A 26,663-nucleotide genomic window follows, 5' to 3' on the forward strand; every position below is an offset into this window, starting at 1 on the left:
AAGGACAAGCAAGTGGCTCTATCGGACGAATAACAATTTCTTTGCAATTTTCACAATCAGAATGCTTGGACTCGCGCGGCGCAGCAGCCGTCAACAAAGAGAGGAGAAGAGAGATAGAAAGAAAGAGAGAAAGAGAGAGAGAGAGAGGAAAAGAAAAGGCACATAACTAAAAAATCGCATAAAGACCCCAGTATCCTTTACTACGCTCACATATTAAAAAAATCAGCTGACATACAAGTAAATATCCTGATATTGGTTAGTTATCTCTTCTTTATTACGAAATACTTATGGAGGATTCGAATCTGGTCTAGTTAGTTCTTAGCTTCGTTGTTAACTTTATCTAAAAAGTTCTTCAAATCGTTGAGGTCTCACAAGAAGCAAAAGGGCAAGTGGCACTGTCGAGTTAATAACAATTTATTCGCAGTTCTCGGAGTTCTCTACCTCGCGTGGCGCAAAAGGCGAGAGAAAAGAGAGAAAGAGAGAAAACGATGGAGAACCATGGTTTGCGCGTGTGTCGCAATGTCCCTTAACGGCTGACGGCTGTTAGAGAACCGGTCGACCTCGATACACCTCAGCCTGCCTCTCCGCTGCGTAGTACACCGGCTAATATACGTATTCTCGATACGAGCACCATGTCCGGTTTCAATGTACACGCGCGATTATTTCTACGATTGGTAAATTTGTCTACTACGTGCGTAATTAGACTCCTACGCGCGTCGTTTCTTTTTCGATCTTTCGGCGATCGAATGGAAACTGTTTCTTGTATTTCTTGCGTTTTATCAGTTGTAACAGGAACACTGTGTGCAATTGGTTCGCTATTCTGTAACTTGTGAAACTGAAGTCAAGCGAAGCTAATATTAATAAGAATTTTAATTCTCAGTTGGTATCGTTGAGCCGTAGATAACCACGTCAATTTTGGATACATTTAATTTATGTGTTTTCATTCCAAGATATCAGATTTTTATCTGAATTCTATATCTTACACGATAAATATCATTGATGGGTTTCACCATGTAAAATATAAAATTTCTTAATTAAAATTTGCAAATTAGTACCAACTTTAATCGATCATTAATTTTAATTAATTTTAATTAATTTTAAAAATTTGTCTTTTGATTTGCATTATTCTGAAAAGTTCACCTGAAAGTGTTTTCTTCAAAAAAAATATGCGATTGGATAGAAAAAGAATGTGATTACTATTGTGAAATAAGTTTAAAATGTGTCCGACAATAAACGAATTATTTAAAAATCAATCAAATTTAAAATAACATGTCAAGATGTAAATATCCTAATATCTTAGTATCCGAACAATACATAAATATCTTAATAATATTCTTTGCCAGACATCGACAAAGCGAAAAAATGCAACACACAAGCAATACATAAATATTAACAACCAATATACGTATCACCACAGTCCTCTGCTCAACATTTTCGTCGAACAAATTATCGACCTTTCAGTTTACATGATCCGTCGACTATTTTAACGCTGGCTTTTCAGACCACGTACCCCAGCAGCCAGTAGTCGAGAATATATCGGCCATTTTTCTCAAACTAACCGCAGCGGTCACTATGTTTAACCAGTGAGACCGGTAATTTTTACTTTCAATTTCTTTTCCTCTCTTTTTTTCTTTCTACCTCGCTTTTCCCCTCACTTCCTTTTGCTCTTTCTTTCAGGTATACGTGTCACGGGGAATCGGCACAAGATATACACCGGTAATACATTGAGAGATTCGTAATTGGGTCCGATCGGATCCCTGCCGATGAAGTTATCGCAAGAAATAGTCCAGGCAATTAGCTTGCTCGATAATTACCGGTGCTCGCTCTGTCTGTTAAAAAACGAGCACGGCCGAAGAGGAAATTGACAGCACGGTTACGCTTGGTACTCGTTGCTTTTGCGTACTAAATCGCCTATATCAAAACTACACGAAAAATCTTGTCTCTTATGTTTCACTTTATTATAAACTCTGCTTCATTACATGTACGTCAATGCGTTCTTCTTATTCCATAGACAAAAGCATTAAAGTACTTGTGTGTAGATATGTTTAATTTAAGATATTTAAATTTTAATTTCACAAAATTTTTTAATTTCTTGTCTTGTATGAAAGACAAGAAGAACTAAGCGCAAGATCACGGCTCTCGCGTCTTTCCTTGTTTTCATATATAAAGTTTTACAAAATTAAAATTAAATATATTAAGAAATTTTAAATAAAATTAAACATATCTAGACACAAACATTTTAATAATTTTATACAAGAAATAAGAAAGCCACATAGGCTGGCATATAAAAAAATATAAAATTTAATTAAAAAATATTATGGAAACATCTAAATGTCTAAAAATATGACTATGAAAAAGAATATTTCACATTATGATACGTGTCTCTTTGAACCAAACAATTCATTCCTAACATCATTACGAAAAAAATATCTCTTCGCAACAGTTACTGAGACGCTCTATATCCTTTAAATATCTTGTAATTTCTTCATATAGGTATTTTCAGATTTGTTTCAAATTTTAACAATATGATCATGATAGTCGAGCTAACGAAAAATTCAAAACAGTGCTAATGAGATTTCAAAATGTTTAACAAATGTAATATATATATATAATATAATATATGAAGATATCTACAAGTGGTCGAATACTTTCGTGATCCCGTGTATATATGTATATAGATCTAATAAAGAATTAATTGAAAAGGTATTATTATGCTTTATTAATAAGCAGTTATTAACAAGTGAATAGAGTAATATGTCTTTAGATTCAATAACCTACTTGCTTTGGCAATACGAGTATTTAGAATGAAATCAATCATTAAATAAGAATTTTTGTGCATTTAGAATGTTTCAATATGCGTTTTAATGTTTCAAATGCAACAAAACAATAAATCTCGGCAACTAATGAGCGCAATTAATCATTTCTGAGCCCCATTCTTCTTCTTCATCGTTCCAGCACATCTAAGAGACATAGAATCGATAAGAAAGGTATAACGATTAATAAGTGGTGCAACGTGTTCCACTTTCTGATAATGCATAATGAAGCACTGTGTTATAGCATTTATAACCGAGATTCAATTTTTTGTCAGTTATCTTAATATATGTATATATTGTTTTCTTCTTTGTATTTTATTAATGCTTTTATTATTTTGTTAACTGTTTGAATAATATGAAAATCATCTACAATGAAAGAGTGCTATAAAGACTCTAACTCTAATTGCTCTAAAGACAAAAACTTAGGTTTGATAAGAATTGACAGATGAAAATAATTGGAGAAATAAAAAATTTTAAATAACTATTCTAATTTTTATCAATAATTACACTTTTGCGGTCCATAAAATTTCGCCAATTTATCAGATAATTTTTAAAATTACATTTCTGGACTTTAATCATGATACTAAAATCAGATCAACAGAAATGTACTTATCATATTCTTTTCCTGATCTTCGTATCTTCTTCTACAGAATATCCCACACGCAATTTGAGGCAAGCTATAGCCCTAAAACGGTAGATAAGAAAAGAAAATAATTTCATTTGGCAAGATTAAATTGTTTCGAATGATTTATGACGTTTCTAATATTTAAAAACCACCTCTATTTTTTCAAATAGATTTATACATTTTTTAATACATTGATCTACAGATCTTTGCATTCTCTATAGGTAAGTATTATAAGGTATTAAAATTGATTAGCTTAAAGGTATATCGATTTTAATTTTACACAACTTATCGTATGAAAGACAAAGAAAAACGCAGTACTTTTCCCTATTTCCCTTCTCTGTCATACACTCAATCTGATGAAATTTAAATTGAATTGTATTTTAAACTTGTATTTCAGATGCAAGTTTCCTTATACTTTAATACAGAGAATAAAAAAACGCATCGATTTATGCAAAAAAAAATTATGTCTATTTAAAAAATAGAGATGACCTTACAATTTAAGAAATACCATCACTTCCAGAAATATATACGCCAGATCACGTATTATTCGAAACTGTTTAATTTTATCTTAAAATTTATTTTTTATGTTTCACCGTATTTCAGAACTGTAGTTAGTCCTAGTTACATAGGATAACCTGTATATAAACTTATTGTCCTTATATCGTACAAAAGAATCTGTTAATACTATTGATTTATAACTTGTAACTTGCAAAATTTCATTAATAATATGAGCTGAATTATGTGGAAGAGGTCGTCTTAACACTTGCTTTCTTATGCGATTGCGTTATGCATTTATCATAGCATAGACAGCAAACAATCGTACACACGCGATCATCTAAATACTCCAACAAGCGCGATTTAATAAATCTACAAACTGTCATCGCCTTCTCGTACCGGACAATGCAATTTCATTAATAACGTGATGTTCAACGCGTCGACCAATCGACCGAAACTCAAAACCGATCTCGTTAAACCGATACCTAAATACCGTGAACAAAACCAATCGAGGGAAAACAAAAAAAAAAAAAAAAAACGGAAGAAAACCAACAAAACACGAGAGTATAATAGGATAAAGCGCGCTCGACGGAACCGCCATTCAATCTCTATCGTCCGAAAAATAACCCCATCTACTATTTACAAACACGCAAAAACTGAGAATAAAAATAGAAAAATAAAAAAAAGAAAATAAAAGCAAAACAAAATCCAAGTATATATACAATGAATTTTATATAAAAAGTTTGGAAGGTGTTGGTCAATCGAGCAGAAGGTGACAGGATGTGAAAAAGCGACACTTCTTCTTTGACAAATATATGTTTAATCTTTCTTTGTTTGTTCATAGTAAATAAACTGTGCATTTGTATGCGCTTATGCAAAATTTGCACAAACGTGCACAAATCCACAAAATTCACATAATACGCAAGGATATATGAAATATACAATGTATAGTACTCGTTATAATATTTAATAAATTACAGCATTCCCCACCGAGATTCCATTCTTTTAATTATGTTCTAAAAAATATGAAGTTGCATAAGTATTTTCAGTTTAGCATAACATTGTTCCAAAGTATACAATGACGAACTAATTTCACATATATCGTACGCCAAGTGATTAAGAGGAAGAGCAGAATACCATGCAAATACTTTCGTTACTCCCTGTAATTCTCTCAATTTGCAACTTTGATATGTCCGATACACACGTAGAAAGAGGTAAAACCGCAATCGGCGCGGCAACGGTGCCAATGATAAAATCCCTCTCCGACGCAAACTGCATCGCGTACCGCAGTTCTGTTCGGCTGCACCAGCCAACCGATAGCTAAACACCGGTGCGCGGATCTTGTTCGTGAAAGTAACGGGCCTGCCGGATCGTTTATATTTTTCAATGCAACCACGGTTCTCTCGGTTGGCCGGGTTTATGATTTTGCTTAATTAATGGTCGCCTCCCCCGTGGCCTCCGCCGTAGTCCATCCCTTCAACTCTCTATCGTCCAACGTTAACCCCTCTTCTCTATTCACTATTTTCCCCACCATTGCCAACGCCTCCCCACCCATGCCAGAACGACCAGCAACAACCTGGTGGCCATTAGCCTGCACGGATTGCGCAATTTCGGGAAATTGCGAAGTAATTCGCGGTTGCGGCCAGTCTCGCTCTGGAGGAAGGAGAGAGAGGAGAGGAGAGGAGAGGAGAGAAAGAGAGAGAGAGAGAGAGAGAGAGAGAGAGAGATTCTGGGAAAGCACGGCAGGTTTGAGGTTTTGTTGAATAGATATACAGAGTGTCGATATATTTTCGAGTGATTGATTTGGTTGGTTAAAGAACGAAAGAAAGTTGGGGTAAAAGAAGATAATAAAGCTGGAGATCAACCGCAAAACTAAGCTGCGCTGTGTCGAGTTCAAAAGTATTTGGGTTTATAAATACACGAAGTTTACGGTTCCACAATTTCCACCAACAATGTTTTATCTGTTTCGTATTCATCTATTTCATTCTTGTACAGCACAGCTTACAATTAGCTTAGTTTTGGGCGGAAACGGTTTCGTATATTACGTATTGAAGCAAATATTTTTAAACATATCATAGCATAGTATAGCCTAGTTTAGTTTTTTCGGCGGATATCCGACTTTAACTTTTTAAGGTACAGAATCTTAAGGCAAAGGACTCTGATTGCACAGAAATTTTATTTAAAACTACGAATGCTCTGGATAAGTTTTGACCACGTAGTGACTAGATCAATACATGCTTCTTCCTATGCGTCTATTAAACGTGTCTTAGTCATATATGTGACAGAACGGAATCGAGAGATATATTGTGAATCGTTGTGCTTGGAGTTATCTTAATATTTTGAAATGGAATGAAAAACATCTCATATGCTTATAAATATAAGCACTAAGGGGTTGGGCACTTTTCATCCCTCAATGTCCCAAAAAGTTAAGAAGATCGTTCGAAGTTAGTCTCTTATTTATGGTTGTGGAATTTAAGAGAGTTTGAGAAGATAGAGTTGACTTATTCTTAGATTGCCAAACTTTACACGGAATAATTCATTATATGATGCATAGATTCTATAATCATAGAGGAAGTACAGTTGGTCACGGAAGTATTCGACTGCTTGTAGAAATCTTTTATGAGTACATTCTGTGTCTTATATGGAAACATTTTGAAATTTCATTAGCACTGCAACGAGACTCAATGATTATGTTCGTATGATTTGAAACAAATTTGAAAATGTATAGAGAAGCTACAGGATATTGCAAGTGTGTGTGTGTGTATGTGTGTGTGATATAAACAGTCACACACAATTATCAATTTTATTAACATTAATATGTATTCAATAGGTGTGAGCTAACGATCGTATTAAAAGAAGTGATTCTTAGCCAAATTTCATAAGCGCATATTTGTGGAAATTTTATACACGCAAAACGAAAATTTAACGATAGTTATAATCAACAAAACTAGAATTTATGATACTTGAAATTAGTGCTACAATATTATATAATCACATCACTTAAAATTTCACAAAAAGAATTATATGTCTTTTATTTGCAAATACTTGCTTGCATGTTATCTTTGATTTCTATATATGCTTAAAGAAAGATATCACGTATAGAAATATTTATTATGTAAAAATTGAATACCAACTTCCTCGTATTTCATTGTAATTTTCTATATTCACATTAACTGTCTGATTAAGCTACTTTGTTGTACAAAATATCTCACTATCAAATTCATTACATAGAAAATATTAAATATAACAAAATTTAAAATTAAGTTAAATCAAGTTATGGATTCGAATTGAAGCAGTAACACGACTGTTTTTTCGATTAGAAAAATTTGATTTATAGTACTTAAGAATATATGAATTCTACGAAATTGTCTAAATGTGTTAAGTTTTTAGTTACATAAAATTATTACTATCCATTTACTAGTTTTACGTTTCAAACACTTTCATTTATAAAAATCAAACACGTGACACGTGCTTTCAAAAAATACGTGACAGAAAAACCATATAGATGAGTTTGATGACCTACCTCGTGCGAATTGCATTTAGAAATTCATCCAGCCTCCTAGAAGAAATTCACCGTCCGCCACGTGTATCGCGAAAATGTTTTACGCAATAAGCTACGAATACAGTCAAATATTTGACACATTAAAGCATAGTACTATACCAACTCAAAAAAGAAAAGAGAAGCCCGAATAGAAAGATTAATTAAAACTATCAAACTTGAATAAATAAAGGAAAAATTATATAAATTAAGGCTATTTCTGTCAGCAAATTACTAAAATAAAAACGCCAATCCTTATCTAGTGTGTCAACAACACTTTTCATTTACCATCACCACTATTTTAATTAAAAAAGAGAAAAGAGAAAAAAGATAGGAAGAAAAAGTAGTTACAGCAAAGAGAGTAACAAATCGTAAAATAAAGTAATAACCGCGATCAATGGCGAGCTATTTAAAAAGAAGGGGGGAAAATAAAAAAAGAAATGGCTACAATACCGATGCTATTCTGAGTACTGAGTTCCCAGTCTTTCATGAGGATTTCTCGGGCAGGTCAGGATGACGGCGACGTGGGTGCACCTATAATGCAGACAGTGAGATCGTACATGTAGAATTACAGTTGTAGATATAAGAGGAATCATGCGGTTGTTGAATATTCGCAAATTGTGTTGCACTGTGGTCGTCAAATGTTCGTCAAACTTTATGAAATAATTAATACTTCTTCGAATTTCAGCTATTTCAATTATAGTAACATTTGTACTTTTTGGTCTAAAATGTGTATCGTACAGAATATTGAAAAGAACATCGAGTAAATTTTACAAACATTTTGCAAACATATACTGTTAGGTATATGTATATACATGTATATGGAATGGATGGGTGGTGCATATGAATAGATGTTCTTTGTGTGTTTTTGTAGTTTGAGTTTGGTACGATAATTAATTATTAGAGCGATCATTAAGTTTTGGTTTACTGTGAACTATCAGACATATCACAAAAAGAAATATTTACTATAAATTACGTATATTTAGTATTAAGAAGATTTGATGGATAATCATTAAATGAATGGAATAGTCATGAATAGATCGTGAATATTTATGCAAATTCATGATCTTATAAACATAATTAAAAATATAAATAGAAAATTGTTTTATCTAGTAAATATTTTAAAACATAGTATATTTCAGGTATTTTGTGTATTTTGTATATTCTTGTTATTACTGTGCATTTGGTACTTCGAAATTTCTCATAAATGCATAAAAATCTGCAGTCTAATCACGAATAATCGAAATATTCACGTGCGCTATTTTAAATAAATTTATATTTGGGAAGAGTAACATAAAACATTCCAACTTTGTTCCAATTCGACAATTTTTCAATGCCTGATTTATTTTGGAAGAAACTATAAGTGAAGAAATTATAGCAGCTCCGTACCAAGAATTTTCGAACTGTAGAAATTACATATACGATATTTTGAAGTGTCGTGTATAAAACTACGTGTATAAAATTTTATTTAAAAAGGCGACATTTATAAAATTGCATTCATTAATTCCTCGTTTTATAGTTAACATTAAATATAAACAGTCTTCTTTTATTAACTCCTAGACAAAAATATCCCACAAAAATGCCTTACATATAGACACGTTTGTTACAAAATCTTGTTTCTGTTTTGACAAATAATTTTTGTTTTGGAAATCTATGCTTCTTTCATAATCCTATAAGATTATAAAATTATGGATAGATTACAGAATATGATTGGTTTAAGCCTTGATATCCAGGAATGTTTAGATTAGTATAACTTCGTAAATTGTGGAATTAGATCTGTTGATTTTTATAGATAATTTAGAATTCGTAATTGAATATCTCATTAGATTGGTCAAAACATTCATATCTGAATTATTAAAAATTGCTAATAATATTATTAGCAATTACAAGCTTTTTATAAATTGGTATAAATATAAAAAATATTTAATAATTAATATTTAAAAAATGGAATATTTAAAATAATTTGTGAGAGCTCAGAGCATTTGGATAAAATTATAATGTTTTACAGCAAATGTAAATGGAACAAAGTGAAAAAGTAGTATCAATTAATCAATTGTTTCCAGTAATTTAATTTCAAGAAATTAAGCATTCATAAAAGCAATAATCGCATTCAGTTGATAGATTGAGTTATATGCCGAAAATGATGCATCATTAGAATTCATGAAGGATTTGATGCATAATTGACTGAAAGTAAAAGTGTATTCTATTTATCTTATTAATATATACAAATATGTGTTGTATATATGTAATTTTAGAACATGTGTTAAAATGAGTCAGTAGTCAGTATAATTAATGTAAATTAGCACTATTTAGAATCTATTAGATTTATTTAGGAGTTGTGCCTGAACGATTTCACCTTCTATACATAAAACGTGATAAGGGTTCTGTAAAATACTTTGCCACTATGTATATTTGGTTGCCATTTCAATATCAGAATAATGCGTCAAACACTTGAGTAACATTCAATACCGCAAAGCAACCGTAAGTGCAACGTTCTTGATGTACCGAAGAAAAATACCATGAGCGCGATAAATCATTACACTAAGTCGACTTGACACGACACAATGCAATAATAACAACAATAATAACAGCTTGCAAACGCGAGTAGGATTTTCTTGCGCTTGTCACGAAGGACCGGACGTCCTGACTTTCACGCGGACTCTATAGTGAAATCGGCTTATTAAGGTGCGTTTAGACCAGACAAGCGAATGTTTCGTCGTTTGGTGATTGTTCGTCGAACATTCTAGTGTAATTCCCTATGAAAAAGTAAGAAAAGAATACCTATATATGTTTGGCGCAGAGCTTACTTTTCGAGAAATTTGAGTATGAAAATCTATGAAGTATACTTGAACTGAATGTAGCTCATTTTGGCCTGGACAGGAATAAATAATCGGCAGGAAGTTATTCTAGGTATGAAAATAAGTCGAAAATGGAGAATAACATACAAAGCGTCACAAGATGCTTTATTATGAAAAAAATAAGTTATCATATACGGGCCAATTTTGAACTTAACATGTTCAAACTATTGTTATGTATGTAAATATGAAACTTTTAACGGAAAAATTTTATTTCATATTTTTTATTTATTTGTACATGTAAAATTATCTTCTGCTGATTTTTTACTGATACCTAGCGGATAATTAATCAAATTCAAGCATACTTGGTAAATTTTCGGTTTCCTTGAAGACTAAGCCTTTTTACTTTTTCATAAGGAATCATCTCACGCCCGGTTGTATATATATTCAGCCACACCCAGTATAAGAGTATACTTATAATTACAATGTTCTTCATCAGATATTGTTGTCACGAATCCGAGTAACGACTGAACTGGAAATGACTACGTACATATTAAACATTTTAGATGTTTCATGATCTAATCTCTACGAACGTTCGTACGGACACGTTACGAAGAAGATCTTTTGATGTAAAAAAGTTTACAAACAGATTGTTCGATGTTCATTTGCATCAAACGAGGACGAACGAATGCCCCTGCTCTCGTTTTACGTTCTTATCCCTTTGGTTTAAACGCACCTTTACTTACGATCCGCTCATAAGCAAGCGGGTGACTCGTGGTTACGCTCGCTCGCATCTTCGGAAAGCGTGGAGACGAGGAGCTAGCGAATGGGTTAGTATTAAGAGCAATATAACCGTGCACACGCTTTTCCATATCGAGACCGACATTATGTAACGCGATTGTCTTGAATCACGTCGTTAGTGTGCTATCAAACCGCGTCACAGGAATTTATGGCAAACCGCCTTACAAGAATGATTCTTTGTCTGTGAAGCTTCGAACAATTATACATATATTTATATATATTATATATTATTATACACGCGTGTGCGCGCGCACGCACACACACACGCGCGCGACATATACACAAAGTACTTTGCTGCACATTTGATTTAGAAGAATTTTATATTGTACTGTGAAGGTGAATTTCATTTCATTTTACTTAAAGTACGTTACGTTAGGTTAAACACGAATAATTTTTCATTTGCAGATTTTTGCAATGATTAGAAGTAATTAGAACGTATTTGTCTAAATATTCGATTCGGAAGACTTTGAATTTGTACTGGAAAAATGGATTTTATTTAATTTCCCTTAGGTTAGGTTGGAACGATTTTAAAAAGCGTAACTTTGAAGCCATGGGAAATTTTTACCTAGATTATGGGCTCTCTGGTTGTGAGTAAAAATTTGGTTGGTTGGGATTAAATTTGAGTTATATTTGGATTAGGTTATGTTGTATTGGTGTGCAACATTGAAGTAATTTGAAACTGTTTCAAGCTTCTAGAGTTTTGAATTGTACCTACAAAGTTTTGGCTCGTTTTGCGAATATCGGTTTGTTTGCTTCTGTATTGATATTTTAATATGAATTTGACGGAAGTGTTTTTATATGTCGTTTAACGTTGCTTCTTTGTTAGTTGTTGAAAGTTTCACACTATAAGAAAATAAATTTGACAATTGGAAGAATGATTGTATTTTTAAATTAGAATTTCGAACCCAATTAAGGTATCTTATCAAGCTCAAATATTTTCCAAAACCACTTATGACATTTGTCGTGGTAAGAAATTGACTTTTATTTACATGATTTTTAGAGTAGGAAGCAAAGATGGGTTAAAAATCTCCAAAGTTTAGGTTATGTAATCATTACAGCAAATGAGGGATGTATTAATAATATAATAATAATGATTACCATACAAATTGTGATCCAATATTAGTAAAGTGTAGTATTACAAATAGCTCTATTGTTATTAGCTATTCCATTAAAAGTGAAAATTATAGATTTTTATTATAACTCAGAATTCTTGCATTCGTATTAAGCTTTATAATAGGTTCGTTTTTGTTTTCTTAACAAAATATCAAAGATCGTCAGTTATATATATATTTACATGGTTTATTTCATGAAATATTATTTTGTTCTATTATATTTTGCAAATGAATGCAATAACTTCCGATATTTGTATGCTGAACATATTCTTGAAATTACTTTATCATAATAAACAAAGCCCGTGAAAAAAGTTTCCCGAATTAATCAATAAACAAATAAATATTTCAATAAATTATTAAATGTCATAAAACCAAACGAAACAATAATAATTTCTGTTGAGCCATGAAAGAAGTAGTAAGAATTTGGTAGGCATATTAATAAACAATATTTTAATAAACACTCATTCATTCATTTTCCCTCCACTCTTGTTTTGTAGAATAGAAGCGATATTTGATCAAATTCAATCCCTGTAAGTACATATAATTTCGAATATGTTTTTTATGAACAACGTTTTTCTATAAATCGAACACAACGATATACACAAGAAAAGGTTAAAGTATTCTCATGACAGAAATGAGATTATTATGCAATAAAAAGGAGAAAAATTTTTGTAGATAAATAATAAATCATAACCTCATTACTAGACTGCAGAGTTTTATGAATTTATGGGAACTGTTAAGGTTCAAAAATGCACAAAATGCACAAAATGCACATAATACACACAAAAATATGTATATGAAATAACCAAAGCATGGTATTTGTTATGATATTTAATAGGTAAAACAAATTTCTATCTACATTTCATTATCTCAATTATATTCGTAAAATAATGAATTTGTATAAATATTCACACTCTATTCATTACTACAAAAGAATGTCAAAAGACAACTTATTCATTTCAGACAACTATTTTTTATTTACATGTATAAGTTATTTACAAAACACAATATGTTTTCCCAAAAGTCACGTAGCAAAGACGCTAAATTATCAATCCTAAATCTACATAGAGCCTAACAACTGGATCCATTATTAGCATTTTCGAGATTAATCCCATGTTACGTAAGCAGAGGCGTCGATTCCTCGTGATTTTCGTAGGCGATTTGTTTCCTGGCGATATTCGAACCGCCGAAAAATACAAAATTGTCTCCAAACGACGAAATAAGCGGAATTAGAGACGATTTTCATGCTCATAAATCGAACGACAAGAGGGAGGTCGGCGTGTATTTCACGACATAAAAATAGATCGACATACCTTTCGTTTCTTCAAAAGTTTCCCTTTTTCTTTAAAAGATGATTTGTTAGATTTTCAAAAATTTTAGCAAAGCAGATCTTAGCAAACTTATATGTTAGAAAAAACGACTTAAATTTCTGTTTGAAGTAAATGAAAGTGTTTCGAAAATACGTTTGGAAATAAAACATAATTTTGTACACTTATTTTATTAAATATTAACTGTTCAAGTGTCTTTTAAATATTCGATCGAAAAAGTGAGATGAATTTCTATTTGGAGTAAATAAAGCGAAATTATATTAAACAAACAATATTTCTAAATAATATATAATAATTGTATTTTAATTTCAAGTATTTTCTAAATATTGGCTAAAATAAGCAAGTTAAATTCCTATCGGGAGTAAATAAAACAGAATTATATTAAAATTAAACACATTTTTGTATTCAACTGTTTACCATTATTTAAATATTTGATTAAAAATTTTGTCTAAGATGCAATATCAGTTACAAAAGTGTGATTAAATCAAATTCGTAGTTAAATAATTCACTCAAAAAGCATTAGAAAAAACATAACTGCCAAATTTTGTACGATGATGTGCAAATAAAAAACAAAACGATCGTTTTAATAAATTGTAAACGAAGTGTTAATTGAATCCGTAATGCGAGCACGTTTTTACAAAAAACGCTTTTCACGGGAAATCGTTCGCTTCGGTTGGCATCATATTTTGAATATTTTTATATTTTTTATATTTTTTTCAATACGGTATCTTGATTATAAAAATATGTTTTCGTCGGAACCGAGGAAATTCTATGAAAAACATTCCAAACGTGGCCTGCGTGCATGCAAAACGGCTGAAAATTTTTTATTATTTGTTCGAGAGCTCGCGTCTCATTGATATTCCTCCTCGATTGTAAAATCTGTTACAGGTCATTAAAACTGATTAAAATAAACTTTATTTTTTTCGAGAACGTGTCATATGGAAATTTTGATTTGTACACACAGGGAGATTAAAATAAAGGATTCAAAATTTTTCGGGTAGATAGTAAATCGCCAAATTATATTTCAATGATTTTATTTTGATCATTGATAAAATTTCAGTTTGTAATACGATCTTAAAAATTATTTTAATCATTAATACAGATATTAAGAATATTTATGCTTTTATCGGAAATTTAAAAGTGCAAAAATGTACAAAATATACATAATACACAAGTATATACAAAATATTCAAAGTAAAGCATGTGTTAAAATATTTAGTGATTGAAACAAGCGTGCAAGTAGTGCATATTTAGGGATAATAACACATATAGCTCTAATATAACTTCTTTTATTACATCCATAAAAATATAAAATGGCATAAATATCCCCATTTTATTAATACGTAATATATAAGGACATAATTGAACTTAGTTTTGACGTTCATTTTAAGAACAAGTCTCTAAGAATGAATTATCACATCCAAAGAATCGAAAATTTGTGAAATGAATTAATTCATCTTCCCGAATTAACAAATAAAATATCACTTATTACAAAAAGGTACGGTCACTCTTATCAATATTTAGATTTTGAACGCTTTCAAAAACAGAATAATCTCTTCAAAATTAGGTCAAAACGACACGAGCCCACCTGAGAAACGAGAAGAACCAGTCTATTAAATGAGGTATAAAAACATATAGGAAAATTTAGGATTGGCCAGAATTGCAAAAAGAAAATAGTAAAAGTCATCCTTTACAGTCGCACTATTCGAGTCTGCAATGAAAATTCAAACAATACGTTTTGTAGACCCACGTTTACACATATGTACTAAAAACTTTATTGAAATTAGTTGATGCGAAAACAAGCTACAGACATCGAAAGATGTAAGAATTAGATTTACAGTTGCAGGTCCAATATCGTGTAAAACTGTGATTTTCTTTAATCGTCAATCAACATCTTTAACCGTTTGTAGCTCATAGCAACGTCAACTGACTAAGAAGAAACCTTGAACATGTATACAATTGACACGAATCCACAGAACGTTTTGTTTAAACCTTCACCACAAACTCTAATAAATAATATATCAAATAATCAAGATGAGCCATAATTAAAGTTATTAAAGTATTCAGAGATGAATTATACAATAAAATCATACATTTAAGGAGCTTAACTAGTCACGTTTGTCTTGTTCATCATTTGTGTTACGCTTCTACGAGTATAAAAAGAGGAAATACTTATTTGAAGCAGCTTCTTGTTTTTGATAATTAATCCTAACAAATCTTGACAGGTATATATTACGAAAAAAAAATCTACACCACTTGTAACAGTAATTCTAACGGACACGTTCATTAGTCATCTTCTGAAACTTTTGAACTTAGTGCAACTTAACAAATGCACGGGCCATCTGATTTTAAATTATTCTAAATATGACACACTTCGCAAAAAATACAAATTAGTTAAAGATAATATAGAAGACAAGAAAATTTATGAATTGTTAATGTCTATGAAGAAAACCAAATTAATATACTTGATCTTAGTGTTTCGTACATAATATGTTCTTTTATGGTATAAAGAAAGAATAAAGAAGGATAAAGAATAAAAAAGAAGTAATAATAGTTATTACATAGTCCAAAATTCAGAGTTAATGTTGATAAAGTAAGATAATTATATCCAAACGCCATAGTTACGATTAAACAATCTAACAAATTATAATCTTGTATAAGTTTCTATTTTATACTTTATTTGTATACAAAATTTTATAAAATTCTTAACAACTTTTTGATACTGAACTACGCAAGAATTTCACTACCATAATATTAAAATAGGCGTATTTAAAATATATAAAAATATCGATTTATACAAAAAAGAAATACAATAAAGAAAGAGAAAGAAAAAGAAATAGGCACAACCATCCTAAAATAAGAATCTATTCATTCACAATTGAAGTTAAGTTTAAGAATTATTGAAATCTGGTATAATGAATATAATTAAATGGCACAGAAATAATACAGAAAATGATCTCCAACAATTGTAATAATTAAGAATTAATTCTTAAAAACTGAAGTAATTTGGAAAAATTCAAATAATTATTTCTTGCAAATCACAAATATACTATTATATTATTGTATTAATCGCAATGATTTAAAATTAATCCCTAAAACGTACACAAGAAAGCTTAGAATCATCTGATACGATGAATGATACTAAAGCGTGAAAAGCAGAAACTAATCACCTTTTACCTAGAACCTTCCGAATTGTACCCTAAAATAAATATATTCACCGACAATATAAAGCAAAATCAGCCATCGAAAAGCGGAAGAACATCAGCAACGGCACAAAGGGTCCTGATAAATGCTGTTTATTTTCTCGTATATTTCCCAAGGCACGACAACAAAACCGTATGGCAACGCTTTCTTTTGTCCCGGGTGGTTCGTCCTTTTCTAGCCGGTGAAAAAAATCAACGACGAACGGCTTCCGGGTATAAAGCTGAGTATCCACGAAAGAATGCCAGGTCTCGTGGAACGCTCTTCTCTACGCGGAAAGGAATCTCGAGGGTGAACCATGCCTCGGGCGTCATCGAGACATCGAGAACGATGCCCCGAGCATCAAGGAAGCCGCGTGCACGCGTGCAAACCCGACCATACGGATAACATTTGCGAAAAACGTTTCTCCGGCTCGTTATCTTTCTCTGCGCAGTTCGACAGAACCGGCCTTTGACATTTTCCAAATTGTAATTTGTAACAGCGATGGGATCAAGTTCAGTATACACTAAATCCGAGTCAAATGCAATACTCAAGATTCGCTTCATATGGTTAATACTATATTTAGTATCAAATATAATATGACGATACATCGTTATTCTGTATCATTTTTATTAAATATTTTATATAAGGTTTTTGTGTGAATTTCTGTATAAGATTGTATACAATAGAACTAGTTACAAAATGTAAGGTAACTTGTATAAGATCCTGGCAGAATCGAGGGAGCATAATCAGAAAGAAATTACTAACTTTCGTGTTAACATACGAAGCTTATTAGCTAAAACAATTCATTAGAAAAATATCTAAAACCAACCGTGACAATATTACAACAAACAAGTATGAAACATACATTAACAATTTCATTGTACCTCATTCAGAATACCGCATTGAATGATTCAAGGCATCATTTATTAATTATCGAATTCATATAGCACTTTAACAAATCCTTAATGAAACCTTAACGAAATTATCCTGTCATTTTCTATTCATTTAATACTTTATATAATAATCATTCAAACATTAACTCAACCATGAACATAAGCTAAACATAAGATACTATATTATAGCTATTGATGAGATCAAGTTCAATATGTACTTACAAATCCAAGTACATACACATGTTCACTTCGAACGAGATTTTAAACCTCGGAATGAGTACTTGCAAGTTCCTCTAGGACACTCTACTTGTAACTACTATGTACATATTCGAACCTCTTGTAGATGGAAATCGTATCTCACAAGTCAGAAAAGCATTAGCTTTTCATTGAATTCTTCTAACAAATTTGTATATATTAATTATTATCGTATAGATAAACGATAGACGATAGACGATAGGTGATAGGATTGCTATAAATTTTATTCGAACGTTTATTAAAAAATCACTATGTATTCCGATCGAAATCTTCAATTATAATGTAAACTCCATCGTTTATGTATAATAAAGTTATATTTCTTCCATATTTATATTCATCGTCTCTCTGAATCACGGTTCCAATTTATTTTTGGAGCATTTGGTTTAAAATGTGCAATTTCATTGTCAATTTCCTAAACCTCCCTTTTTTTCGACAAATATATTTATGACCGTATACATATATCACGTCACGTAATATATAGATGCTAATGTAGTTCTACAAAACGTCATAACATAAGATTAAGACTATGTGTTCGAAAACGTCATTAGAAATGTCACAACTAGTAAGAAAGCTGATTTTGTATAAAAAAAACATGAAAAATAAATACAGTTTATCCTATTTATTTCTCTCACTCTATAAATTTCTGTAAATTTAATTAATAAAATATTGTCTATATATATAGACAATATTTATATATTATTTACAATATGTAATTATATATATATATATATTTAATATTATAATTAATTTAATATTAATTTAATTTAATATTATAAATTTAATGTTATATATATATATATATATATATATATATATATATATATATATATATATATAATTTCCAGAAAAAGTAAAATTTAGGTACGAGTTGCCACTTTTGAGGCAACTGTGCAAAATCGTAAGGTCGCCGTGATATCGTCATGCGGAAGTTACTTCGGTATCATAACGTGTGCGTTTGTATCTTCGATGGTTGTTGCGCACGATGTAATTCAAACAACTCTCGATGCGCTACCAGCGCAGAAGTCGAGGAGCGTTCCGCGGCTTGAACACGACCTCCATTAGCCTTCTTGATCAGCGTGCTAATTGGTTGACTTGAGCGAACGAGCAATGCGCTGTGCCATGCCGCGACCTTTCGATCTCTCGAATCACCTCGCACGCCTATAACCCCCTACATCGCGGCTGTAATTTTCTTTTAAGCCGTCGTAAAAACGTTTCTACCGACTGTGGACTGGACAATGTGAACTGTTGAATTTGCTTCATAATAATCCGCTGGATGGAAAATATTTTTATTATTCCTTCCCTTCTTGTTATTTTTATTTAATTGGAAATATTTTATAAAGAATGAGCATACGAATTCTGTGTTGAAGGGATGTTTGAGGATTTGGATGCTGTTGTAGTTAGGTAACAGCGAAAAGTCCCCTTTTAAAGTAGGGTATTTTATGGTTGTAAATAAAAGAAAAATAGAATTAATAGAATGACATGAAAGAATAGAATTACATGAATGACATTGTATAAAAATTTTGAAATACTTTAGTTACAAATAAGTCATCTCTTATATCCAAACAAAATAACACTAAGACTAGAACTAAGTGTTTGATGTAATACATTTTAAAATATCGAGATTAAATCTCAAACATGTCCGTAACAATTTGTTTGTACTGTAAAGTGAATAAGTGTTATATAAAATCCACAGTATTACGTCCATTTAAATAAATTAATAATATATTAAGATCAATTAAGATCTGTTCCATTGTTTGTTTGATCACAATAAAGATAAAAAATCATTAAAAAATTTTACAAAAATGTGATTGCCCGTATAAGGGTTAAGATAATCAATACACTTCCATCGCGTTATCCACAATTTTCAACCCTTCTGACAAGCTCACTGGCAAGCTGCTATCATCACGATAGACGAATATACAGTCTGGGATTAATGGCGATGGATTACCAGCACACAATTAACACGACATAGGTATCCGTTTGATTTTACACGATCCAAGCCGCAGGTAACCAAGCTGGTCGGTTGCTCGCCTCTTCATCACGATAATCCACCTCTCTCTCTTCCTGTTTCTCTCTTTAGCCTGGCAGCAACGCGTTTGGAAGGGAAACGGGGCGCGCATTTAATTTGTAAATGCAGATTGCTTTCCATTTTAATATAAATTGTTCGAAACAAAGGCAGTAATTATGGCGTGCTCTCGTCGCTTTGAGAACGATGGTGTTCGTTACCCTGGCGCCGTGCTCGCTCACCCTTTTGCGTTTTTCTCTCCCTCTTCCTTCGTCGCTCGTTCTGTTCGTGTCTCTGTCGAAACTCGTCGCTTTGGAGGAGAAGGAAAGAGAACGAAAGTTTGGTTCTCGTTCGAAGCGAAATAAAGAAGCAAAATAAATGCGAAATATCGTGGACGATATGAAGCTCGCAGAGAAGAAGTTGGAGGAAATATGGCACGACGAAGTTTGGAGGTTATGTGAAAAATTGCGAGCTTCGGAAATAATTTTATCGTTTTCAAGTACTGCGACATTCACCTTTTTTCATTCGTGGAAAATCCAGTAGTAATATTGTCGACAATAATTGCAATGTGAAAATGGAATTAGAATTACAATAATGAGGCGATGATGATTCATAAATTCAAAGTACTATGTAGTACATAAAAACATACGAAGCAATTTGTAAAATACTTATATAAAGTAGCAAGATATAGTACATGGTATATGTACCAGTTGAAAGATACGTTTCGTTAGATTGTCTCTTTGTCCACGAAGCAGTATTCTATGTCCTAAGCAATCGAAACTTTGAACGATGCACTTAATTACATACGAATAGTTATATTTACAATTAGAAAGGTTTCTTGCGCTTTAATATTACTTTACTCTTCAACTTATTTTCATGGTGAAAAAATATTTTAAATACTCATTTGAAAAACAAATATTTTATTTCCTGCCTTAGTTTATCAGAATAAAAATATTTTATTTGTTGAAATCTACAAAGTAATTGTTACGCTTAAAATAATATTTCAAATGTATTTGCTTTAAATTTTTACCCAGCTCCGAATGTATGAAATAAATTTTAGCGAGATGTATAGTATAACAAGATCAAATTTATATCGATATTGATTATTATATTATGTGATACAAGTATTAATCATACGATGTAACGAGAAGGATTAATATTCCGATGTTGCTAATAATCATCATACATAAACAATAATTAAATATAAATAACCAATAGTGAGATTCAATGAACGAAATTTTTCCGTAATTTTTGACCATATTTTGATTATTAATAATTATTATCAATTTCGTGGAACGGTGAATTAAATTTAAAAGAAGAGAAATTCATGATATTCGATATTGCTGAAAGTTCTAGTACGACGGAAATTTATATGGAGTTTATTGAATTTTATAATTATGTTTTAACTTTGAATATATCAATTATGTTTTAACTTTGTGCCGTTAATATATTAATATCTGATAAAATTTTACGAAAATCATGAGTCAATATGAAATACATATGCCTTAATTAAGTGCCTGATTATAGTTCCGACAAAAAATTTTAATTGTCACATTTTATATAAATTCTAATATTGACAATGAAAGATGTTTTCTTTCTTTACATTATAAAAATTTGCCTATAACCATTAGTCTTCCAATTATCAAACAGCTATAGAAAGATTCTCTATCGCGATTCTTTCGGCTCCTGCCTGTCATGTCGATCATTTCATTAGAGAAAGGGGGGAGACAAAAGATAAAAAGAGAGAACTATAATTAATTGAACAGACAATGAAGCGATTTCGTCAAAGTGGCTCTTATCGCAGCGCTTTTTTTTAATGAATCTATTTTTCTTTACAAGTGATATTATATGTTAATTTTTTTAATTTCCAAGGAGATGATTAATGCATCACAATTGTGATTATGATTATTAGACTGTGGATTTTTATGCATCTAAAGGAAGAAATGGAGATACAAAAATACACAGAATGCACGTGTTGTGAAAAATATGCAATAAATTATCCAACGTACAGTATTCTTTACAATATTTAGCATATGACATAACTTTCTATTTAAAATATGAAATAATTTCCATTTTTCCAGTTATATTTATAAAAATATAAATTTGCATAAATATGTACAGTCTAATAATTGCAATAAAGGATGAATATGTAGAATAAAGAGATTTGTAATACGAGTCCTAGGATTAGTTAAAATTAGGACTGTTTTAATATTTATTATCAATAAAACGGAAATTCTGATTAGAACACCTTTACGAATCTTTCGATTCCTTTCTGCCAAGTCGACCGTCTTATCCAATTAGAAAAAGAGAAAATAGATAAAACGGGAGAATGTTAATTGATTGAACGGGCAATGAAACGGTTCCATCAAAGTGGCTTTTATCGCGACGCTTTGTCAGGAACGTTGTTTCCCATTGGCGCGGAACGAGCCAAAACGAGCCAAAACGAGCGTAACGCCCGGAGCCTCGAGTGTCAACCGCTTTGTTCGTGGTGTGCGCGTGTGTAGCGGGAGATTCGAATGCCCGGCAGCGCGCGGAACTTGCCTACCGCTTTTCTCTTTGTTTGCGAACGACGCAACCCGCGCTGGCTATCTATTTACCTCGCTCTTTTCCCTGTTCAATGGTCGTTCCTCGCTTCTGTTCACTACGATAACGTCGTTTAGTCTCATTTGTCCGGAACAGCAGAAACAGCGATCGCGTGTAATTTACACTGTTGATTTTTAAACCATATACGTGCTTTTCTCATTTTTACGTCGAATTAGTTTCTTTCTTCTCTCTTTGTTCTTGTGTATTTTTTATTGGATTTAGAACTTCTTACGGACTATTCTTTTAGTTTCGATAATTAAAGAGGCTAATTATATTTTTGATTTAATATTGTTTAATTTTGTTTGAACAGTTTTGTAGTCATTTCGTATTAATTTGATTCTTAATAATTCAAATCCTCGATGTTTGAAATTTTCAAAACTGCATGTTTTTCTTTGGATTAATTGAAACAATGTATGTTATCGATTACTAATACTAATAAATAGTAATTTACATAGTACATAGGAACGTTTAGTGTGAAAAAGTTAATATGTCAATGGGTTAATACCATTCTAAACACACTTGCCGCCAGATTCCAAAATTTATGGACATCCACAAGCTATAGTAGAATACACTAGAAATCTCGCGGGCCACGGAGAATCGCGGAATTATGTTAATTTCGCAACGTGTCTCGCGGCTGATATCTGAGGCAGCGGACCAGACTAGCGATGCAGAGGAAGCAAATTAGAAGGGGGCAGAGAGAGCGAAGATCGTGGAAGCATTCGCTACGAATATCTGCTGGTCCATTCAAGGGTGCATAACACAGAGAACGGCCGAGTGAATTTGCCGGTTTCGCCGCAACAACGGACGATGCTCGGCTTGTAAACGATGCATGACAACCGTTCGCCTGCATCCACTAGTCAAGAGTATTTCGTCCTTCCTGTTCACCATCCCCCTTGGCTTCCATCTATCTCTTCCTATTCGATCACACGTATATCTATATACGTTGTGTGCTATCATAGATGGGTAGAATGAACAAGCATAGTGTCGTATAGTAAGAGAAACAGAGGAGGAGAAAGAGGGATAGACAGAGAGATAGAGAGAAGAGAGGAGAGGAGGAGAAGCAGTCGAATTCCTAGCATACCGCGGGACCAACTGGTTAGCAAGCGATTTACGATATTGTAAACCGATGCGACGGCGGCAGCCGTGCCCACCGCCGAACCTCAATCTAATAGTGGCGACTTCGACCTCCAATGCCAAAGGCACGTCGTCCCGATGGTAACATTGTTCGGCCTGCTTTTACTTCCGCACGCGAACCACCCACGCTGGACCATCGCCCCTAACGAGTTTGCCATTCTCATGGTAATACGAGAGGAGGGTGTGCTGGGAATGGCGTAAAGATGGCAGAAAATAGTGATTTTGAAAGTGGTTTCCTGAGATTTTTTGAAGTGGGATGGAAATCTGTAACATTTGTACGCTACAAGTGATAAATGCATTTCCATTGTGTTTTTGATTTTAATGTCATTTTATAACTAAAAAGTAGCATTTTGATGTGATGTAGTTGAAAATTAAAACCTGTTTAAATTAAAGGTGCAAGTTTTTGTAAAAATAACTGATAAATAGACAGTTTTATAAAAAAAAAAGGGGAGTGGTTATAGGGTTGATTTCTTGAATATTTTATGGACAAAATTCTTCCAAATTTATAGAGAGTTTCTTCTATCAGTATTGGTCCGGGTATCGTTAATAATCCGAACAATAATTTGTAAAACAGGTTAAGACCTACAATTATAAGAATCTTACTTTTACATTTACCTTTAACGTACCATTAATAATGTCTTGAACAAACAATTTCAACTCCATATACCATAATGTATACCAAGTACTGCTTTTGATAATTGGTTTACCATTAATTCATATATTTTAATAGCAGTCATGTATATTTAGACGCATTGTACGCATTGACATAACGCTGGGGCAACTATGTGAAATAATATTGAAATAAGAATGGAATAATATTGGATGGGATTTTCAATTTAATTTCATTTTCGTACTAATTTCTGTAACGAAGAATGTAGTCTAAGATAAAATGAAATATTCCAAAATTCAGCAATCTAAGATGAATTATTATAGCCATTTCTATCTCAATCATACTATTTAAGTAATGCATTGACCAAAGAGTAAGAACAGAATCGACTAAATCCAAAAAAGACAGTAAAAGAGAGGGGCGAGAAGAGAGAGAGAGAGAGAGAGAGAGAGAGAGAGAGAGAGAAAGAGGGAGAAAGAGAGGCGCGTTACAGACGGTAATCTAGTTGCAAACATAGCTCGGGGTTGGAGCTGGTGCAACCATGCGGAATAATGATATGTAATCGCAAAACAGCCGCGGGCTCGCCAAGGCACACGCGAGCCGACGCGTGCGTACACGCGCGTACATTACACGCTACCGGCTAGCGCATACTATCCAGAAGCTGTTGTAGAACAAGCGGAACGCTCGTGACCGGGTAAATGACACGAGCAAACGAATCGACGAAACGCAACCCCTCTTCTCTACTGCTCTGCTCGCCCCTCTCTCACGCTATTTCGTTTCGACCCCTAACTTTCACGTTGTTGCTTGTAGTTTCGACGATACACCGTGCCGCTTTCAGTGTGCCGATACCACCACTAATTACAGTTTAATAATGATCTGGTCACGCGTTAGTCTGCCAACTGTGTTGGCGAGGGAATTAAAATTGTATGCTAGAGATGGAATGAGCGGTGACTGAGTTTGCTGGGTGATTACGGAAAGGGGATGTTCTCGAGGGACGAATGCTAATTCTTTAGATCGTAATTTTTTCGATAGATTTGTGTGTTTTTTTATAACTGAAAAACTAAAACTATAAAAATAAGAGAATAATATCCTTGAACAAAATGTAATTTTGTTATATTACATAATAGCAAACTGATATCTTTATTAAGTACGTATTAGGTATACATCGTTGGATTAAAAAATATCGTTTATTCGAATCGATTGTTACAATTTGATGATCATGATACAAAAATAGAAAAGAAATATTCTATAAAAAAATAGATAAAATCTGTAAGAACCAAAATATATAATTTCCTATCCTAGAAACAATTAAGGCGTAATTGCTCTTCACATTCCTTCATCTTATGCAATTTTACAAATCTTATATGTTATATAAATATAAGGTTCTGTTTAACTTGTATGTAAATTTATAAAAAAGCAACAATTAATTTGATTGCTTTCTAAATGATTTAATTTGAATACATATTGTTCGCTTTCTAATCATTCAGATAATCTGCTAATTTACGTATCATCAAGATATAATGATCAGAGAACTATAAACAATTTAAACATTTGCCTCTACACTAGTCCCTAAGCTCTAAAATTTATATACAACTCTATGTAGCTCTTTAATGGTCAAGTAATATCGCTGGGTCATATTACTTAATTTTGGAGTCCTTAATTTAATTTAATTTTATTACCAGACTTAATTTTCATACAATTTCGCATTTCTATTAACACAACTAAGGAAATGCTATAGAAAGAGAAAAACATCTACTTTATTAGGATATTTTTTATACTTTCGCATATTATGTGCCTGTTGTACATTTTTGTACTTTTAAGTTTTCTACAAATGCATAAAAGTCTAAAATCTCTATCATGAAGAATGTAAAATAGGAAATAGAATAAAGTACTTTAAATGTCAGTAATCTGGCATAAATTTTTATAGTCATTTGTAACAAAACAATACAATTTGAGGATTAAGGACCATTTCTTCACAAAAAAGAAAAAATTTGTAAAAAATATATAATTCAATATTTTGAAAAATTTATATTTCAATAAAAAATACAAGTTAAACGAAGAAAACAAACGCGAAAACACGAAGAGGGAAGAAAATTGACGCGCGCAATTAGCGCGTAGCTGTAAGTGCGCGGGCGGGCAACAAGCTATGTATATGTGCATGTACAGTGTAAAATTCCATTCCACGATCCCGTCCCAACCCAAAAACGGATTTCCGTCGAAATAACTGTTAACGTTGCGAATTGCATCCCTGGCATGCGTGTTGCACGTGCAGATCAGAAAATTTCAACTACAACACTACCTCTCGCCTCGAATGCCTCATCCCAACTTTCCTCCCCACCTCTATTTTCACTTCTTTTTCTCTTTCACACTTTCTCTTTATCTCCGTACCGTATCTATGCTTCTATTCTGATATTTACATCTTCATCTTCTGTACACAACTCTTCAATTTTTCCTCTTTTGCAGATTCTATTCGTTCACTTTCACCCCTTGTTTATG

The 26,663-nt window shown here is 32.2% G+C and overlaps 1 protein-coding gene across 11 annotated transcripts in view; it reads right to left on the reverse strand.

Moving 5' to 3' along the window:
- The window catches only part of scalloped (TEA domain transcription factor 1 homolog scalloped), a 339,978-nt gene that overhangs the window by 201,584 nt on the left and 111,731 nt on the right, over nt 1-26,663 (reverse strand). For 5 of the 11 annotated variants that reach the window (XM_069117578.1, XM_069117582.1, XM_069117579.1 and 2 more), the window contains one exon: nt 7,925-8,005. The exons of 4 other annotated variants lie outside the window; for them this stretch is intronic. In XM_069117578.1, coding sequence (XP_068973679.1) covers nt 7,925-7,961 — 37 coding nt within the window. In that variant the 5' untranslated portion in view covers nt 7,962-8,005. Of the gene's footprint in view, nt 1-7,456; nt 7,548-7,924; nt 8,006-26,663 lie in introns of those variants that run through there. 2 more of the 11 variants (XM_069117586.1, XM_069117585.1) reach the window with 2 other exon arrangements.

Source organism: Bombus flavifrons, chromosome 7 (genome assembly GCF_040668555.2).
Source record: "Bombus flavifrons isolate JBK064 chromosome 7, iyBomFlav1_principal, whole genome shotgun sequence".
NCBI lineage: Eukaryota > Metazoa > Arthropoda > Insecta > Hymenoptera > Apidae > Bombus > Bombus flavifrons.